The 18682-nt window shown below is 40.9% G+C and overlaps 1 protein-coding gene and 1 pseudogene across 2 annotated transcripts in view; one reads left to right on the forward strand and one right to left on the reverse strand.

The window, feature by feature from the left end:
• Nucleotides 1-936: 936 nt before the first annotated feature.
• Nucleotides 937-18682, reverse strand: part of TPST1 (tyrosylprotein sulfotransferase 1) — a 115876-nt gene continuing 98130 nt past the window's right edge. Inside the window, exons 4-6 of one of the 2 annotated variants that reach the window (XM_057530042.1) lie at nt 7573-7623; nt 4075-4121; nt 937-1504 (exon numbers count right to left, since the gene is read on the reverse strand). In XM_057530042.1, coding sequence (XP_057386025.1) covers nt 4104-4121; nt 7573-7623 — 69 coding nt within the window. In that variant the 3' untranslated portion in view covers nt 937-1504; nt 4075-4103. Of the gene's footprint in view, nt 1505-1825; nt 3761-4074; nt 4122-7572; nt 7624-18682 lie in introns of those variants that run through there. The other variant, XM_057530043.1, reaches the window with a different exon arrangement.
• LOC114238484 (small nucleolar RNA SNORA70) lies at nt 13890-14004 on the forward strand (annotated as a pseudogene).

Consider the following 18682-nt stretch of genomic DNA (forward strand, 5'->3'; position numbering starts at 1 on the left):
AGACAGCTGAGCCCTTAACAGGGCTGGGATTTCCAAGGAGAGGGGAGAGGGTTTAGGTTTCTGGGCATCTGGAAGAAGCAGAAAGCAGAGTGAAAGGAGACAGGGAAGAGGTGTACTGTTCACAAGGGGGTGGTAAGGCCACACTGCAGAGACAAAACAGTTTAGATGTAATGTGTGAGGCATCAGAGAATCAAAGAAGTTTTTTGAACAAAAGAGTGACTTAAGACACAGTGCTGAACAAAGGATTGATGTGGCAGCAGTATTCACTTTCAGTTGAAGGGGACACGGCTAGGCGCGTGGAGCGGAAAGAAGGATACTAGAGTCAGGCTCAGATACCAGGTCACCACTGTGGCACTAGCTGAGGGGCCTTGTGTACGTGACTTGACCTGGCTGAGCCTCTGTTTCTTCATCTGAAAATGATATGTTAGAAGTTTCCGTCTGGGAGGATTAATCATTTACTAAATATTTTACTAGGTTCTTACAATGTGCCAGACACTCTGCTAGGTGTCAGGGGTACAAAAAAGGACAAGAAAAGACATAGTCTCTGTCTTCCAGGAACTTACCATCTAGTATAAGAGATAGACAATTTAAGAAGTCAAGAAACATTAAAAACTGCAAAGTGTGATAAGGTGATATTGTGAATAAGGTAGGCAGGAAGGGGATCAGGGAAAGTCTTTCTGAGGAATTAGAAATTATGGAGACCAGAAAATTGAGAAGGAAATAGAAGAACAGGATTCTGAGACAAAAGGATGGTAGCAGGTCTCTCTGAAATAAATTATAGCAAAAACCTCACTAAGAAATTATGATGTATAGAGGGGACTATCTAAAATACAGCAACTGAAGAAACTGTGGTTTATCACATCATTATCTGATAGGTCTTATTGCTTCTCAGAAATCACAGTAATGAAAACATGTAAACTACCAGTGCTTCACATTTAAAGCTTTTATTTTGAAAAATAAAATACAAAAGTCATCAAGTTGTAAATGTATGTGGTAATTCCTCAACTTCTCAGAAACAATACAATGAATTATTTAAATAATTAAGATATTTAATATTATCCACATCAATACATTTAAACAGGTACAAGTGTTCTACAAAACATTAGAACATGTACAGACAACCTATTCCAAGATGAAACTGCCCAATTTTGCTTACAGAATCCCATCTTTAAACCCTCCCCTTGAAAACAAAGTTTGGAATCTGGTAAGAAAAGATGAGGACCAGAGCAGTTTTAAGAGAAAGCACACATCCTCTCTGGGCTCCTTCTCCACAGGGCCGTGCCCGTAATCAGGATCAAGAGCACTGTACTCGGGAAGAAGCAGGTCACTCAGGAGGGTCCGAATGTGTGCTGACATCCCACCCTCTCAGTGGGAGGAGACTGGCAAATGAGAAGGAGATTCGGGCCATGGTACATATACTCCACTGATCTCAGCAGGGGACAGCCAGTCCTAGAAACAGCCAGTCCTAGAAACTTCTCTGCTGCTGAAAAGGCAGCAGTCTTCCCTAGGGCAAACAAACAGAATGTGTTACAGGTATGCAGTCAGTTTGTTCTCCCCTGCACGACACCGCCTCCTTTCTAGCTGTGGGCCTGGCACAAGCCAGATAGACAGGTAGGGGGATGGACCATTATGAGAACAGCTGCCTCAGAAGGACTACCAGAGAGGCACACTCTCCCTCAGTCTGGGATGCTTTTAGATGCCTGCCAGTAGCTTCGATGTGCAACACAAAAGGATGGCAGCCAAAGCAAGGGCTGTTCCTGCCCTTTCTTTTCTTTTCTTTTTTTAAAAATTATTTATTTATTTATTTATTTATGGCTGTGCTGGGTCTTCGTTTCTGTGCGAGGGCTTTCTCTAGTTGCGGCAAGCGGGGGCCGCTCTTCGTCGCGGTGCGCGGGCCTCTCACTATCGCGGCCTCTCTTGTTGCGGAGCACAGGCTCCAGATGCGCAGGCTCAGTAATTGTGGCTCACAGGCCTAGTTGCTCCGCGGCACGTGGGATCTTCCCAGACCAGGGCTCGAACCCGTGTCCCCTGCATTGGCAGGCAGATTCTCAACCACTGCGCCACCAGGGAAGCCTGCCCATTTCTAAATGACTGCAACTGTCATCTGCAATTGAAGCTACTGCAGGGGCACTGACAGGGACATCAAATGTCCAGGGGTCGAACATGCTGACTCAGTATGAAAAAGTGGATACTGAGATTCTTTAAAGGAAGCTTTAGGAAACACAGTGACTGTCGTTCATATGCCAAAGGGATCCAAAAGACAAGAGAAAGACTACGATTTGTCTTGAGATGCTTTGATGTCTTCCTAGCTTCTCCCGAGTCCTTCTCTCATTGCATGTGGGCACCTTCAAGCATCGACAAGCAAACAAGGATGAAATGCTGCTGTGGAGGCCACTCAAGGCTGGAGTCAACTGACACTGCATTCTGTCTTGTAAAACAGCTGGTCAGTAATGAATCCCTGTATGCATGTTTCCAGGAGGGAATTTATCTATACTTTTGAAAGTATTTTTGAATAAACAAAATTATCCAAGGCCTGATAACGGCTGTTATACCTGTGTGCCCATCGAGTTGAAGTCTACATTTAGCATTTGCTTCTTAGCAAAAAAGGCAATCATAATTCCTAAAACCTATGAATATTATTAACTTACTGCCATCCATGATTTTGACATGGCATAGCAGCGTTCATGTGCTTTTTCTATCTATAATCTATTAGCACACAGCAAGTCATAAAAACCTCTTATTCAAATCATATTATTCAATCTCAATTTTCTCAACAGCAGAAGAGGAATATTATATCACCTACTTGCCAGAGTGGTTTGAAACTTGAATGAAATCATTCATATATGTATATATATGAATAATATATATATTTATTATAGATATCATATAATATATCCTATATCATTTATATACTATATATATATATGATGCTTGGTATTTTACAACTGGTATGGAGTACACACTCAATACATGGTTAATATATTAAAAAAATAAAACAGCAAACAAAACTATAAGAAAAAAACAGATTTTATTTTTTACTTTTTTATAATAGGTTTTCTTTTTACATTTTATTTTAGTATTTTATTTTATTTTACTTTATTTTTTTTCCCACACTGCACGGCTGCAGAACCTTACTTCCCCGACCAGGGATCAAACCCTGCCCCCTGTAGTGGAAGCACGGAGCCCTAACCCCTTGGCTGCTAGGGAATTCCCAGGAAAAATCATATTTTGAAGAAAGCTTTTCAAGTTCCAAATGATCTAAGGCATAACCAAAATATTCAGAGCAAAACAGAATCTTAAGAAAGTGTGGGATAGGGGTGTGAGGTCTGAGCAGCCATGTCAGGAGGTCTAGGTTCAGAAACCAGCTTTGTCACTAATTGGCTGGTATCCCTGGACATGCACCTGATGATTACTCAGATAGAAAGGGCCAATAAGTCCTGCTCCACACTGTAGCCTTTAACTACAACGAGACAACATAGGTTACAAACATTAAGACATCATAATGCATTAACATCAGCAAGGTTGAAAAACCAACCAGGCAACTCCCGAAAATATTAGCGCAAAAATATCTGCACATCCAGCATACAGAGGAAGCAGTACAGGGTGGTGAAAGAATCCCTGGCTGGATGTCAGGAGACGGTGCTCTTTAGCCTTGGGTTTTTCTGACCTATGATGTGACCTTGACAAATCCTCTCTCTAGGATCAGTTTCCTTATCAGTAAACAGGTGGTTGAGGTTGATGGTCTTCAGGTTTCTTTCAGCTAAAATATTTTATCATTTTAAACCCCTCCTCATACTGAAAATAATAACTAACACTGTTTGAGTGCTTACTATGTGCCAGGCTTCTGGCAGACATTATCATGGTTAATTCTACCACTCTCTTATTAACATCGTCCTCATTTTACAGATGCAGAAACTAAGACACAGAGAAGTTAAGTAACTTGCTCAATGCCACACAGAGCCGAGATTCCAAAGCAGGTGAACTGACCCCAGGGCTGTGCCCTCCACCTGCCACGCTGCCTCCCGAGAGCCTAAGCAGTGAAACCCAAAGACCCAGCAATGTCCCCAACCTCACCTCAAGTATGCAAGAGGTTCCTGGCTCTGCTATTCCACTTGCTCAGTCTGTGGAAGGAAGCAAAAGATGTTTTAACGTTGGTTAGCATGAGAAGTGACTGCTCTCATCAAAATATCAGGTGTAGCTTGCAGGCTGTGATCAGAGACTTTCTAATGAATTCTGTCTGCTACTGTTGTATAATAAAGAAGATGACTGGCCTTTGGCTCTCGTTCCTGGTAGGGAGACTCTAAATCCTTGGAATTTTCCAGGTAACAGGAGTGTCTTTATTATTCATGAGCCCCTTAGATCATACCTGAGTTTCTGCTAAGAGATGAGATGACTCAGGAGGGGGGCTGGTCACCAGGAAGACCAACCTGTGATTTGAGGGTTGGGGCTCTGAGCCAGCCCAGCTTCTGGGAAGGGGACGATGACTGGGGATTGAGTCCAATTCCATGCCAATGAGTCAATCAATCATGCCTATGTACTTAGACTTCAGTAAAAACTCTGGATGCCGAAGTTCAGTGGAGCGCCCTGGTTGGTGAACACGCTGATGTGTTCTGAGAAGTACACTGATTCCACAGGGAATGAGCACAGAAACTCTGAGTCTGAGACTCTCCCAGACCTTGTCCTATGTGTCTCTTCATTTGGCTGGTCTTGAATTGTTTCCTTTATAATAAAACTATCATTTTTTTTTTGGCCACACCGTGTGGCTTGCGGGATCTTAGTTTCCCCACCAGGGATCGAATCCAGGCCCCTGGCAGTGGAAGTGCAGAGTCCTAACCACTGGACGCCAGGGAATTCCCAAGACTATAATCTTAAGTATAGCACTTTCCTGAGTTCTGTCAGAATTCTAGCTAAATGTAGTCCTGAGAGTTCTGTGGGCTTCAGTTTTCTCATGTATTAGACATTACATCAAAGCCTTTTATAGGCTTTTTTCTAGTATGTGTGTGATACATTAAATGAAACTAACCAGAACGGGGCTTGAAGTGCCTATATTAAGTCTTTTGCCCAATTTTTTGTTACCTTTTCCTTATTTATTTGTAGGAATTCTCTATACTGATGAATCTTTTGTTTCAAAAATTTCCCCCCTTTAAGGTATCCTTTTTTACTGTCTTTATGATGTTTTCTAGTAAGTAAACGTTCTCAATTTTAATGTAGTCCAAATTCTCCATTTTAAAATTAATGATCCATAAAAAGAAACAAAATTGAGTTATTTGTAGTGAGGTGGATGGACCTAGAGTCTGTCATACAGAGTGAAGTAAGTCAGAAAGAGAAAAACAAATACCGTATGCTAACACATATATATGGAATCTAAAAAAAAAAAATGTTTATGAAGAAGCTAGGGGCAGGACAGGAATAATGATGCAGATGTAGAGAATGGACGTGAGGACACGGGGAGGGGGAAGGGTAAGCTGGGACAAAGTGAGAGAATGGTATGGACTAATATATACACTACCAAATGTAAAATAGATAGCTAGTGGGAAGCAGCCGCATAACACAGGGAGATCAGCTCGGTGCTTTGTGACCACCTAGAGGGGTGGGATAGGGAGGGTGGAGACGCAAGAGGGAGGATATATGGGGATATATGTATATGTATAGCTGATTCACTTTGTTACACAGCAGAAACTAACACACCATTGTAAAGCAATTATACTCCAATAAAGATGTTTAAATAAATAAATTAATTAAATTAAATTAATGATCAGTATTTTTTATAACTCACTTAAGAAATCCCTCCCTCTTAAGGTCATGAAGATATTCTCCTTTATTGCCTCCTAGAAACTTTATTATTTTGCCTTTCACATTTAGGCCTATAATCAACCTGGAAATGATTTTTATGTATGCTGTGAAGCAGGGATGTCCCTTTAGTTTTAGTCTCAAATTCCCTTTCTTGACTCCTTCAGACTTACTATGCAAAACGGCCTTTGGATTTGACATTTCTTCAAGACTCTGCCTCTTGGATTATTCTCTGGCTCCAGTTACCATAGCCTGTAAGTGAGCGACAACTTGTTCACGAATCCATCCAGGTTTCTGGCACATCTGGCCCAGCCAAGGCTCAGGGCCCCTGTGCCCCTTTGTCTGCAAAAGTTGATCAGAGTCTTCTGGATAGATAAGGAGTTCCTTTGAGAAGATCTTTTTTTTTTTCTCTGACTCTTGAGGCCTTATTTCAATTTCTCACACATAAAAGTAATTCAGTAGACATTTGTTGAATAAATGAATGAATGGATGGATTAAAATTAAATATATGTTAATAAGCATATACCATGAAAGTAGTTTAAAATACTCAAGTAATATGTATCAGTTATTGATGGTTGTTATGAGACAAGGATCTGAGAAGACAGAGCCTTCAATCCTGGTGTGAGACACAGCTGCTCTTACAGAGAAGCCCATGTATTCTAGGCTTGCTTTAGGCAACACGACTTCACACAATCTGCGAGGTTCCCCTCAACAACCCAGATCTGGAACACTTTTAGAAACTGAGTTCAGTGCTGGGTCTTCGTTTCCTATTAACAAGCGAATCACTGATAGCAGCAGCCTGGAGGCAACATGTATTATCACCATGCTGGACAGGGAAGTCTTCTGCTGGACTCAGGCTGTAGTCATTGATTTCTTCCCACTGCTACATAGGAATGGCAGGTGATGCACTCACGCAGGACACTCTGGGCTACTCTAGGCCTGTCGGCCGTAACATCACCTATTTCTCTTCAACTCAAGAAACAATATTGGAATCCAAGCAAGTGACAGTGTGACATTACAAGGAGAACTCTGGATCTGTTTTAATTAATTTTTTAAAAAGTAGAAGTTATAAACTTCAAACTCATACCATCCATTACCAACTTGGGGGGCTTAGCAGTTGAGGGCCAATGGCTGTGTGTATAATGTATTCACACGTCTTCTAGGCTCCAAATGAGAAAAATGAAAAGGCCATGGATGTACATGTAATAAGAACAAAGGGTAGCTGTACATTTTTATTTCAAGTTAGGTATCAGAAGCCTGGAGCAGATTCACCAAGGCAGGCTCCTTATATGTGGAATACTGTGTGGCTTGTGAGCGACCTCAAGCAATCAGATTTTAGTTATCAATAAAGTATTTCCCTACTTTTGTAAGACACTGAGCCCTCTGAAATTCAGACTGTGTTAAATTGTTAAATTTAACAAATCTGCTTAACACATATTGTTAAAACCAACAATTACCAGAAGCCAGTCTTTCTGTCTTTTTTTTTTGTTTTTTAACATCTTTTTTGGAGTATAATTGCTTTACAATGGTGTGTTAGTTTCTGCTTTATAACAAAGTGAATCAGCTATACACATACATATATCCTCACATATCCTCCCTCTGGCGTCTCCCTCCCACCCTCCCTATCCCACCCCTCTAGGTGGTCACAAAGCACTGAGCTGATCTCCCTGCAGAAGCCAGTCTTTCTACCACCAGCACATAGCATTATCTCTTTGAAAAGATTACTTCAATGCAAGAGCCAATCTATTATTGTATATCAAGAGGAGGAAGCAGACACAGTACCTGAGGTTTTCCTTTAAGAAATTCAGGTAGCTGAAATTCTCCTTTATAGACCTGGAAAAACAAAGCCAAGTATGAGTTTAAGGAAACAGGTACTGTCATCATCACTTTGGGATGCTTGCAAGGACTGATAGTGGATGGGTTCACTGCTTCATTCTTGGCAAGTTGTTTGTTTTTTTTTTTAAATTATAGGGACAGGAGATGGATCACCAGGGGTGAGAGGAGGGTGTTTAAATTTATTTATTTATTTATTTATGGCTGCGTTGGGTCTTCGTTGCTGTGCGCGAGCTTTCTCTAGTTGTGGCAAGCGGGGGCCACTCTTCATCGCGGTGTGTGGGCCTCCCACTATCGCGGCCTCTCTTGTTGCGGAGCACAGGCTCCAGACGCGCAGGCTCAGTAACTGTGGCTCACGGGCCCAGGTGCTCCGCGGCATGTGGGATCTTCCCAGACCAGGGCTCGAACCCGTGTCCCCTGCACTGGCAGGCAGATTCTTAACCACTGCGCCACCAGGGAAGCCCCTTGTCAAGTTTTAGAACAGGAGGGAAGCCCGTCAGTTCAGAAGCAGCCTGAGTTGAGGACTGAGTGAAATCCCTATTCACTCTGACCCCACCTGCTCTACGGTTGCCTGGGTGCTCCCAAATTGTGGGCTGGCTGGGAGAGGGCGTAGAGTCTCTGAAGAAGAAAGAAAAGCATCCTAACATCCCAAGTTCCAATCATTTTAGCTGAGAGAGAAAGCAAGCCCTAGGCCTTCTCTCTCCAGCAACCAACACAGAATTCACATAATTTAGGAATAGGCTCCTCCTGATTTCCTTCTGACATCTCCAACCTTACAACTCTGGATTTAATTCAGCTTTACTTTTCTTAATGTACCCAATATTCCCATAATAATTTGAACATTAGGTGGTTCTTAAAATGATACATACTTTTAACTTTGTAAAATCTTATAATCAAAAACTTACTCTTTTCAATATATAAAATTATGTTTCTAATAGCAGCAATAATTAGGAAATAGTTTTTTAAAAGATGTGTAAGATCTTTACATAGAAAACTATAAAATATTATTGAGAGAAATTAAAAACCAAATAAATAGAGAGACATACCACTTTCAGGGATTGTAACATTCAACATAGTAAAGCTGTCCATTCTCCTCAAAGGATTTCCAATAAAAATTCTAGCATGCTTTTTGGGGTAGGGGTAATTTCAAGCTGATTGTAAAAGTTTTATGGAAATGCATAGGGCCAAGAATAATCAAGATAATCTTAAAAAGAACAAAGTGGAAGGACTTATTCTATCATAATAGAATATTATACAGCTATACATACAAAAAACGCAGCTATAATCAAGACGGTAAGGTTTTGGCACAAGGATAGACAAATATATTAATGAAACAAAATGAAGAGTCCAGAAACAGACCCCCATTTAGAGATAACTCGTTTATGACAAAGGTGGCACTGCAGAGCAGTACAGTTAGAACAAATAAATAAATGTGTTTATGTATATAATGATATACCATACTGCAATTTAAAAAATGAACTACTACTAAACCAACAATGTAGATGAATCCCAACACATAATGATGAGGAGACACAAGCCAGATCTCAAAAAATAATATACGATTGACACATGTCTCCATTTAAAACTTTTAAAGCTCAAAAATAGGCAAAGCAACTCTGATGTTAGAAATCGGGATACTGTTTACTCTGGGGAGGAGCAGGGTGGTAGTGATTGGGAGGGGGATGAGAGAGGCTTCCAGGGTGCTGGTAATTTTCTGTCTTGATATGGGTAGCAATTATAAAGATGTGTTCATTTTGTGATCACTTATTGAGCTATGACTTGGATACTTTTCTCTATGTATGTTATACTTCAATAACAAAACTGAACAAATTAAGCCAGTAGCTTAGGAATTTACTACACTCGCTCTGTCTTGCTCTCTCTTTCACACACACATACACACACACTTTAAGTGCAAAGATATTTATTTCAACACTGTCAACAACAGAAAAAAACTGGGAACTATTCATGTCAATCAAGAGTGAAGAAGGTCTCCATCAACTGCTGGACTCGAGAAACTACAGGAAGAAACTATGGATTGTCACTGGGGAGAGAGTCACTGGGTAGCCCCTCAGAGCACAAAGAAATCTTCTAAATGGTGAATACTAAAGCCTACAAACCTAAAGGATTTTTACTTGGTTATAAGATGACTGATCCACTTCTAAAAGTAGCAGTATTCCTTCTGAGATTGAGAGAATGAATGCACTGTTTTCCTGTCTCTTTCTCTGCAATTTCTGAAACCTGGTCTACTCTTTAGAGTCTCTGCTACAGTTCTAGGAAGGCTAAATTAAAGCAGAGAGAAGAGCCTTATGCATAAGATATTTCTTTAGCTATGCATCACACTGGAAGCTGAGGTGAGTGCAGGGTAACAACAATGCAGCTGCTAGGAGCGTCTCGAAACCTTCACACCCTCAACGAGTCCCAGGTCACTGGAGGGCTGGCCTAACTGCTCCCTGAAGAATCTGCATGTCAGAATCCTGTTTGCTTTACCCCAGCACCACAGTCCAGAGATTGTTCCAGCTTTCTTCATTTCCCCCCAGTTTTACTGAGATATAATTGACATATAACACTGTATTACTGTTTCAGCTTTCTGATGTAGGAAGTGTGTGTGTATATCATGTTAACACTGACTTCCACTGTACCTGTCTCCACTATCTGTGGGACAAGCAGACACTATATCCAAAGCAGGGGCTCAAGCCATTAGAATAGGTTTTTTGTTTTTGCTTTTTACCAGATTCTCAAGTGTCTTTCCTTCTCCCTCTACTCAGGGAACTGAGTCCCAACCCCCATCCTCCAAGCCTCTAAGCATAAGCTGCCCAGGCCTAGGGTCCTGTGCCTTGGCTCCTTTACCGAACCAGAACAAGTGTGTTTGCCCCAGTGCCTCTTCTGGTGTTAGTGCGTTTGGTCCCTAAGAAACTTTTCTTATATTCCTCACATCCTCTCAGAAACCAACTCTCCTCTCTCTTAGCTAGCCTCTTCTGCTAGAATTCAAGCAGAAGGTTCAACACAAGCCCACGGGGTCATATAGCTAGTCAGCGGCAGAGTGAGGCTCAGAAGGCCCTGGCTCAGCCCATTATATTAGCCCAATGAGCATGGCCCATTATACCATGCTCTTTGCATTTTACTACTATTGGCAAATCTGACTGTTACATTTTCCCTTCTCTTTTTGGTTTGTTGTAAGGCATGACAGAAAATACAAGTGGGAACATTAAATATTACAAGTGTCTTCCAGAAATCAACAGTTCCAGAGAGGTAAGGCTTATATGAAGGGGGGAAAAAACCAAAACCTTAAATATGTGATGTTACAAATGTAATAAAAAAAAAGGGGGGGGGGTTCAGGATAAGACATCAGACAAAAGGCTCAATCAAAAAATAAGTGGGAAGCTGTCTCCTCTCATTATCCTTTAGGGAAAAAATGCTTCAAAAGTTAGGAACTACAGTACTGACAAAAAGAACACTTTCTACTGACAAAGCAGTTCCTATTTAGTGCAGGAAACCAAGTATGGCATCACTTAATAAAAACAGCAAAGTTGGGAGTGGAATTTCCTCTGGCTAAAGGAACAGTGTTTCTGGACATACTAATCTCTGGTACTAATGAACTGAGGATTTTGCTAGACAGAAATGAGCTAGGCAGTCAGAATCCAAATGCTCCTACAGAGTCCTCCCACCTCAAGCACTGAAGAACAACAAGGAAACAAAAGTAGGCTTCTGATTTAGAGGGTGCATTGGCAATAAAAATAATACGAACAGCAGCTAAACGTTATTATTTTCTCTGCATCAGGTTAGTGTTGAGCATGCATTTCACATGTATCACCCTATCGAATCCCACAGTCTCCTGAGGGAGGTATTTTTCTCTTTTTACAGATGAAGCAACTGAGGCACAGAGAAATTAAGTTAATTTGTCCAGTGTAGTGAAATGGGAGGCTACTGTACCATGATGGGGCTTAGATTTTAAAAGGGCCATCCTAATTGCTCTGTTTAGACTGTAAAGGGCCAAGGGCAGAAGTGCGGAGGCAACAGCAGTAATCCAGACAAGACAGGATGACAAGGAGGCAGCGGTGGAGGTGGTGAGAAGTGGTACGTTTGTGGATTTTTTTTTCCTAATTATGTCTAGATTTCCTAACAGACTGGATGTGGAATGTGAGAGAGCAGAGGGGAGTCAAGGATGACTCCAAGGTTTTTGGCCTAAGCAACTACCAACTGGAAATATGAAGTTGCCATCAACTCAGTTGGGAAAGGTTCTGGATATAGCAGATTTTCAGGGGTTCAATTTCAGCAATGTTAAGCTTCAGATGTCTATTAGACAATAAATGAAAATGTCAAGTAGCCAGTTAGATATACAAATCTAGGGTTCATGGAAGAGGTCTGGGCTGGGATCTATAAATTTGAGAATCATCAACTTATAGATGGTATTTAAAACTTGATACCTGATGAGATAAGCCAGGTGCTCAGGGTAGAGAGAGAAGAGCAGAGGACTTAAGACTGAGATATGGGGGAATCCTAACATTAAGAGGTCAGGGAGAAAAGGAAGAATCAGCAAAGAAGACTGAGAAGAGGCCACCAATGACACAGAAGGAAAAATTTAAAAAGTGGTGTCTAGAAGCCAGGTGAAGGAAACATATCAAGGAGGGAGTAATCAATTGTATCAAAAGAGGCTGGGAGACAAGATGATAACTGACCATTGACTAAGCAATGTGAAGGTCACTGTGACCTTGACAAGAGCAAATTAAGTAGAATGGTAGTTGTGAAATTCTGAATGGAGTGAATGTTAAGAAAAAATAGAGGGAGTGGAACTGGAGACAGGAGTACAGAAAACGAGCTTTTAAGTAAAGGGAAGCAAAGAAATGGAATGGCAGTGGCAGGGCACCTGGCATAAGTGTAGGGGTGTGTGTGTGTGCACGCTCGCGCGCACGCGTGTGTGTGTGTGTGTTAAGATAGAAGAATTAAAGGCATATTTGTTTGTTGATGGGAAAGATTCTGTTGGAATGCAAAATGTGATGATGCAGGAAACAGGGAGATGGGCTTGGGTACACAGGGGAGGAAACGCCTTTGGATAGGAACACGTTCAGATGTTCACTTCTGTTACACAGACTTTCTATTATGACAGATGAGGATATTAGGTCGTAATACTTCCCTTCCTCTAGTCTCTCAAAACTTACACAATAATTTTTGTTTAAAGCCACATTCTGTAAGTTTTCATTATTATGACAATATAAATACCACAGTTACATTTTCTTACACAATTTGTGCTGTTTTAGCTAGAGTTAATAATTGCCTCATATACTTTTTAAATTAATAGACTTTATTTGTAGAGCAGTTTTAGGTTTACAGAAAAAATTGAGTTGAAAGCAGAGTCCCCATATACTTCTTCTCCCTCTCCTACAGTTTTCCCCAATTATTAACATCCTGCGTTACTGTGGTACATTTGTTACAATTAACAAACCAGTATAGATATACTGTTATTAACTGAAGTTTTAGTTTGCACTAGGGTTCACTCTCTGTGTTGTACTTTCTATGGGTTTTGACACATGTATCCACCATTACAGTAGCACATAGAATAGTTCCACTAGCATAAAAATCCCCTGTGCTCCATCTATTTAGCCCTCCCTATCTTCCCCCAATCTTTTTACTATCTCCATAGAGCTGGAATCATACAGTATGCAGCCTTTTGATTGGCTTCTTTCACTTAGTAATATGCACTTAAGGTTCCTCTACGTCTTTTTGCAACTTGATAACTCACTTCTTTTAATCATTGAACAATGTTCCATTGTCTGGATATTTATTTACCCATTCACCTACTGAAGGACATCTTGGTGGCTTACAAATTACAAGTTCTAGCGATTATGAACAAAGCTGCTGTAAACATCTGTGTACAGGTTTTGTGTGAACATAAGTTTTCAACTCATGTGGGTAAATACCAAGGAATGTGACTGCTGGATTACAAGGTAAGTGTATGTTTAATTTTATAAGAAACTGCCAAGCTGTCTTCCAAGTGGCTGTACCATTTTGCATTCCCACCAGCAGTGTATGAGGTTTCTGTTACTCCACATCCTCACAGTGATATGGTGGTGTCAGTGTTTTGAATTTTGGCCATTCTACTAGGTGTGTAGCGGTATCTCGTTTTAATTTGCATTTTCCTAATGACATACAATGTTGAACACCTTTTCATATGCTTAGTTGCCATTGGTATATTTTCCTTCAGCAAGGTGTGTCTATTCAGATCTTTTGCCCATTTTCCCCGTTTCCCCTTTCTTTCTTTCTTCTAAAAATTGAGGTATGTCCCCGTGGGGGCCCGGCGCACAGTGGCGGCAAACAGCAGCCTCCTCAGTAGTGTGTGCAGCCTGTTGCCTGTATGCGTTGCCCTAAGGGACCTGGGAGACAGCCCTTTCCAGTGGACATTAACGACTGGCATGCTGTCCCCACTCTAGGCTCCAGACAGGTATGCGCGGTGCCTTTGGAAAGCCCCAGGGCACAGTGGCCAGGGTCCACACAGGCTAAGTCATAATGTCCATCTGCACCAAGCTGCAGAACAAGGAGCATGTGCTTGAGGCCCTCTGCAGGGCCAAGTTCAAGTTCCCTGGCTGCCAGAAGATCCACATCTCCAAGTGGGGATTCACTAAGTTTAACGCAGATGAATTTGAAAACATGGTGCCAGAAAAGCGGCTCATCCCAGAAGGCTGTGGGGTCAAATACATCCCTAATCGTGGCCCCTGGACGAATGGCGGGCCCTGCCCGCATGACAGCCTTGGCACTGTCCCCTCCTTACTCATGCCCACCAATAAATCCTACTTTCCTGTCAAAAAAAAAAAAATTGAGGTATAGTTGATTTACAATATTACTAAGTTTCAGGTGTACAACATAGTGATTCATAATTTTTAAAGATTATACTCCGTTTATAGTTATTATAAAATGTTGGCTATATTCTCTGTGGTGTACAATGTATCTTTGTAACTTATTTATTTTACAATAGTAGTTTGTACCTTTTAATCCCTTTCCTCTATCTTGCCCCGCCCTCTTTCCCTCTCCCCACTGGTAAGCACTAGTTTGTTTTCCATATCTGTGAGTCTGTTTCTTTTCATTATATTCTCTAGCTTGCTTTATTTTTTTTGGTTCCACATATAAGTGATAATATACAGTATTTGTCTTTTTGCATGTCTGAAAATGTCTTTATCTTATCCTAACACCTGGCTGAAAGTTCATCTGGTTATATAATTCTAGGATATAGTAATTTTCTCTCTGAAATTATGGCACTGCTCCATTGTCTTCTATTTTCCCATGTTTCTGTTGACAAGGCTGATATCATTCTAATTCCTGGTCCTTTGTATGTGACCTTTGTTTTCACTCTGCAAGATCTAAGAATTTTCTCTTTATCCCTGGTGGTTCTATAATTTTATGATAAGGTGCCTTGATGGGGCTCATTTTCTTCACTCATTGGTACTGGAGATGCATGTCCTTCTGTTCTTGGGAATATCCTTAAATTATTACTTTGATAATTTCCCACTCATCATTTTCTCTATTTTTCTTGGACTCCCATTAGTCAAATGTTAGACCACTTGAATTAAGCCTCTAATTTTTTTTTCCTCTCCAAGTCATCTCTTGGTCTTTTTGTTCTACTTTTTTTTTTTTAATAAATTTATTTATTTATTTATTTATTTATTTATTTATTTATTTATTTATTTATTTAGGCTGCATTGGGTCTTCGTTGCTGTGTGCGGGTTTTCTCTGGTTGTGTCGAGCGGGGGCTACTCTTTGTTGCGGTGCGTGGGCTTTTCATTGCAGTGGCTTCTCTTGTTGCGGAGCACGGGCTCTAGGTGCGCGGGCTTCAGTAGTTGCAGCAGGCAGGCTCAGTAGTTGTGGCTCGCGGGCTCTAGAGCGCAGGCTCAGTAGTTGTGGCTCACGGGCTTAGCTGCTCCGCGGCATCTGGGATCTTCCTGGAATAGGGCTCGAACCCGTGTCCCCTGCATTGGCAGGCGGATTCTTAACCACTGTGCCACCAGGGAAGTCCCTGTTCTACTTTTTAAGAACGTTAATTATAGTTCATTTACGTTTCTTTTGCTCTTTACACTTTGTTTCCTCTGAGGTTCTTTTTTATCTTTCTTTTAGTCTCTTTCATGTTAGAGATGTTCTACAAACGTCCAGTGAGTCTTGGCTATGAAGCAGAGTTCTGTTTATGAGGGTTGAGTCTAATTTCAGGTATACTTCCTCAGCCAGCTTTTTTTTGGTCAGGGTTCTCCATGTATCATGTTTGTAGGCTTTTTTTGGGGGGGTAGTTAAGAACGTAGAGAAAGCACCACAATCTCTTACCTTGGTACCAGCATTCTTCAGCTGGGTAGAGGTAGAGGATTGAGGCGTCATCTAATGATAATTTATTTTTTCAGAAAGCAGACTTTCAGTTAATGTTCTGGTTTTCAATTTGGAGCCCTAACTCTATTCCTAATGTCCCTATTTTCCCTCTAAGAGAATGTACTTCTTCTGCAAGGGGAGGGGAAGGGTGGTGATCTGGAAGTCTAACTGCTCTATACAGACTTTTGAGCTCTCTCTTTTTAGTATCAGACCTCACCTCCCTCCCCTAATACCTGATGTTTCCAAATCCCTGAGCTTTTGTAGGGCTCAGGGTGAGCTGGCTTGTTTCTTGTTCCTCTGCTTGCTTGCATCCCCCTTTTTTCAGGTATATAAATTCAGCTATCTTCCACTCTGCTAAGTCATTTCTATTCCTACAACAGCTTTCCATCTTCATATATTATGTTTTAGTGGTGACAAATGGGTTTGGGGTCTCTAGTTTGGTGGTCTCTGCAAAGCTGGAGATAGAAAAGGAGAAGAAGAGGTGCTAAAATTAAAGGACCCAACAGTACTTAGTTTTAAAGAAACATGTGGTGAGGGTGTACTCATAGTATGTATGTTCTCTGAGGTCCATGTGAGTAACGTGTGGCTGGAAGCTTTGCAGAAGCTGGAAACCATTATGTATAAGACTGCTAAGTAAAGGAACACATTACTACTGGAAAAGGAATTCTATGTTATGCAGAGAAAAAAGATAAGAAGGAGAGATGTGTACTTCCCATAACCTTTAGCTGTATTGTTAACTATTCGCAAGACACTGGAGCTGAGGGAAAAGGACTAAGGGTTTTTTTTTAACCACTCCCTTCCAAGCTCTAACATTTTGCGATTCTCAAAGTTTCTCAAAGCCTGAATACCACAAGGAATACTTTCTCAGTTCCACCCTTGCCCCCTCTAGCAGGCCTCCTGGTCTGTGTCTAACAATTTATAAAGATTACCACACTGCTCTTGATCTTCTCACAGAGCAAAACACTAAACAAGGTCTAAAAGAAATGCATATAAAAATGTGAGCTCCGCATATTTAACCCTGCCTTATAGTTTTTACTTGTGATAGTGATAGCACGCTTCCATTTGAGAGGTTTTGGCTGGTGACGTATACCATTTCAAAAGAAATAAGTCAAATAGAAAAGTAAATTGTATTTGCTATTTTGGGTTTATAGACTAAAGTCAGATTCAAATTTCTGGAGTGAGGTATAATTAACTCTGTTATAAGCGAAGCCTTCAATTGTGGAATTACCTAGACTACAGAGCTAGAGAAGGGAGGAGAATTTATCTAAGCTGCCTGTGAAGTTTCAAAAACCCAAGAAAGAAGGGGTTCTGAATACTGGCTGAAGCAAGCAATGCATCATTCTTGTTACTTGTCCTCAGGCCACTTTCAGCTTTCTTACAAGATTAATCAGCAACTGACCAACTATGCCCAGTACCACTTCACCTGTTACCACAGCCTCACCTGTAGTAATAGTTTACAATTAAGGTGTAAGCAAAAGTCTCCAAGCAGCTAAAATGGGTGTCGTTAACACACTTGCAGACTGCAGATCCAGTCCTCCATTAGGTCCCTTTTCCTTTACACAGTTTTAACCATCGTAAGTTATCTGGTCTCAACATGTAGCAATCAGATACAGCAAACAGGAAGGCAATGGGCAAGTACTGATAACTGAGAAGTGACAAATGAAACAAAGGAAGACACAAATTATAAAAGGCAGACAGGAAGCCTTGAGTTCTTTAAGAAAGGGACCAACATTTCTATATCCTATATAAAGAGAAGATGGGCATTTTTCTCTTTATAACACATACAGTAATTTCCTTTGGATGAAATGAAAATTTAAATTATGATCAATTATTTATTTAAGAAGGTAAAGAAATATGTCATCAAAATGCAGAGGAATTCTACACCAAAATATTAAGGTTTGGTCTTAAATGGGACAAATCTGTCCAGAAACCTGACTTTCTAGAATGATGGGTTCCCCAAGGGTTTCGGACAGTCAAGCTTCTACAATTTACAGGAGAAAGTGTCAGACATGTTATGAGGCCTAACTCTGAATCTGGCTTGATCTTACGGAGAATATTAAACTTTTTCTAAATTATTTTCATGCTAAAAGTGTTTGTGGCCACATTCCCTTAGATTGAGCCCCCATGATCCCTGCTTCTGGTATTCATGACATGTGTAATCCCCTTCCTTTAAGTGTGAGCTGGATCTAGTGACTTGCTTCTAACAACTAGAATATGGCAAAAGTGATGGGATGTTATTTCTGAGATTAGGTCACAAAAGTGTTTCTTCTGTCTTGGGTACTCTTTCTTGCTTATTTGATTGGAAGGAAGCCAGCTGCATGTTGTGAACTGCCTTATAGAGAGGCCCAAGTGGCAAAAGAACTGATATCTCCAGGCAACGGCCAGCAAGGACCTGAGGCCTGCCCACACTCACAGGAGGGAGTTTGGAAAGGGATCCTCTCCCAACTGAACCTTGAGATGACTGCAGTCCTGGCTCACGGTTTGACCACACCCTCATGAAAGACCTTGACCCAAGGTATCTAGATAAACTGCACCTGGATTCCTAATCTACAGAAACTGGGAGATAATACATTTGTTGTTTTAAGCTAATTACCCTAAATTTTAGGGTAATTTGCTATGGCTAAGTAAATAACTAATACAGATTTTGGTGTCATAAGTGGGGTGATAATGTAACAAACACCTAAAATGTGGCAGAAGTTTTGGAACTGGGCAGGAGGAG

Source organism: Balaenoptera acutorostrata, chromosome 15 (assembly GCF_949987535.1).
Source record: "Balaenoptera acutorostrata chromosome 15, mBalAcu1.1, whole genome shotgun sequence".
NCBI lineage: Eukaryota > Metazoa > Chordata > Mammalia > Artiodactyla > Balaenopteridae > Balaenoptera > Balaenoptera acutorostrata.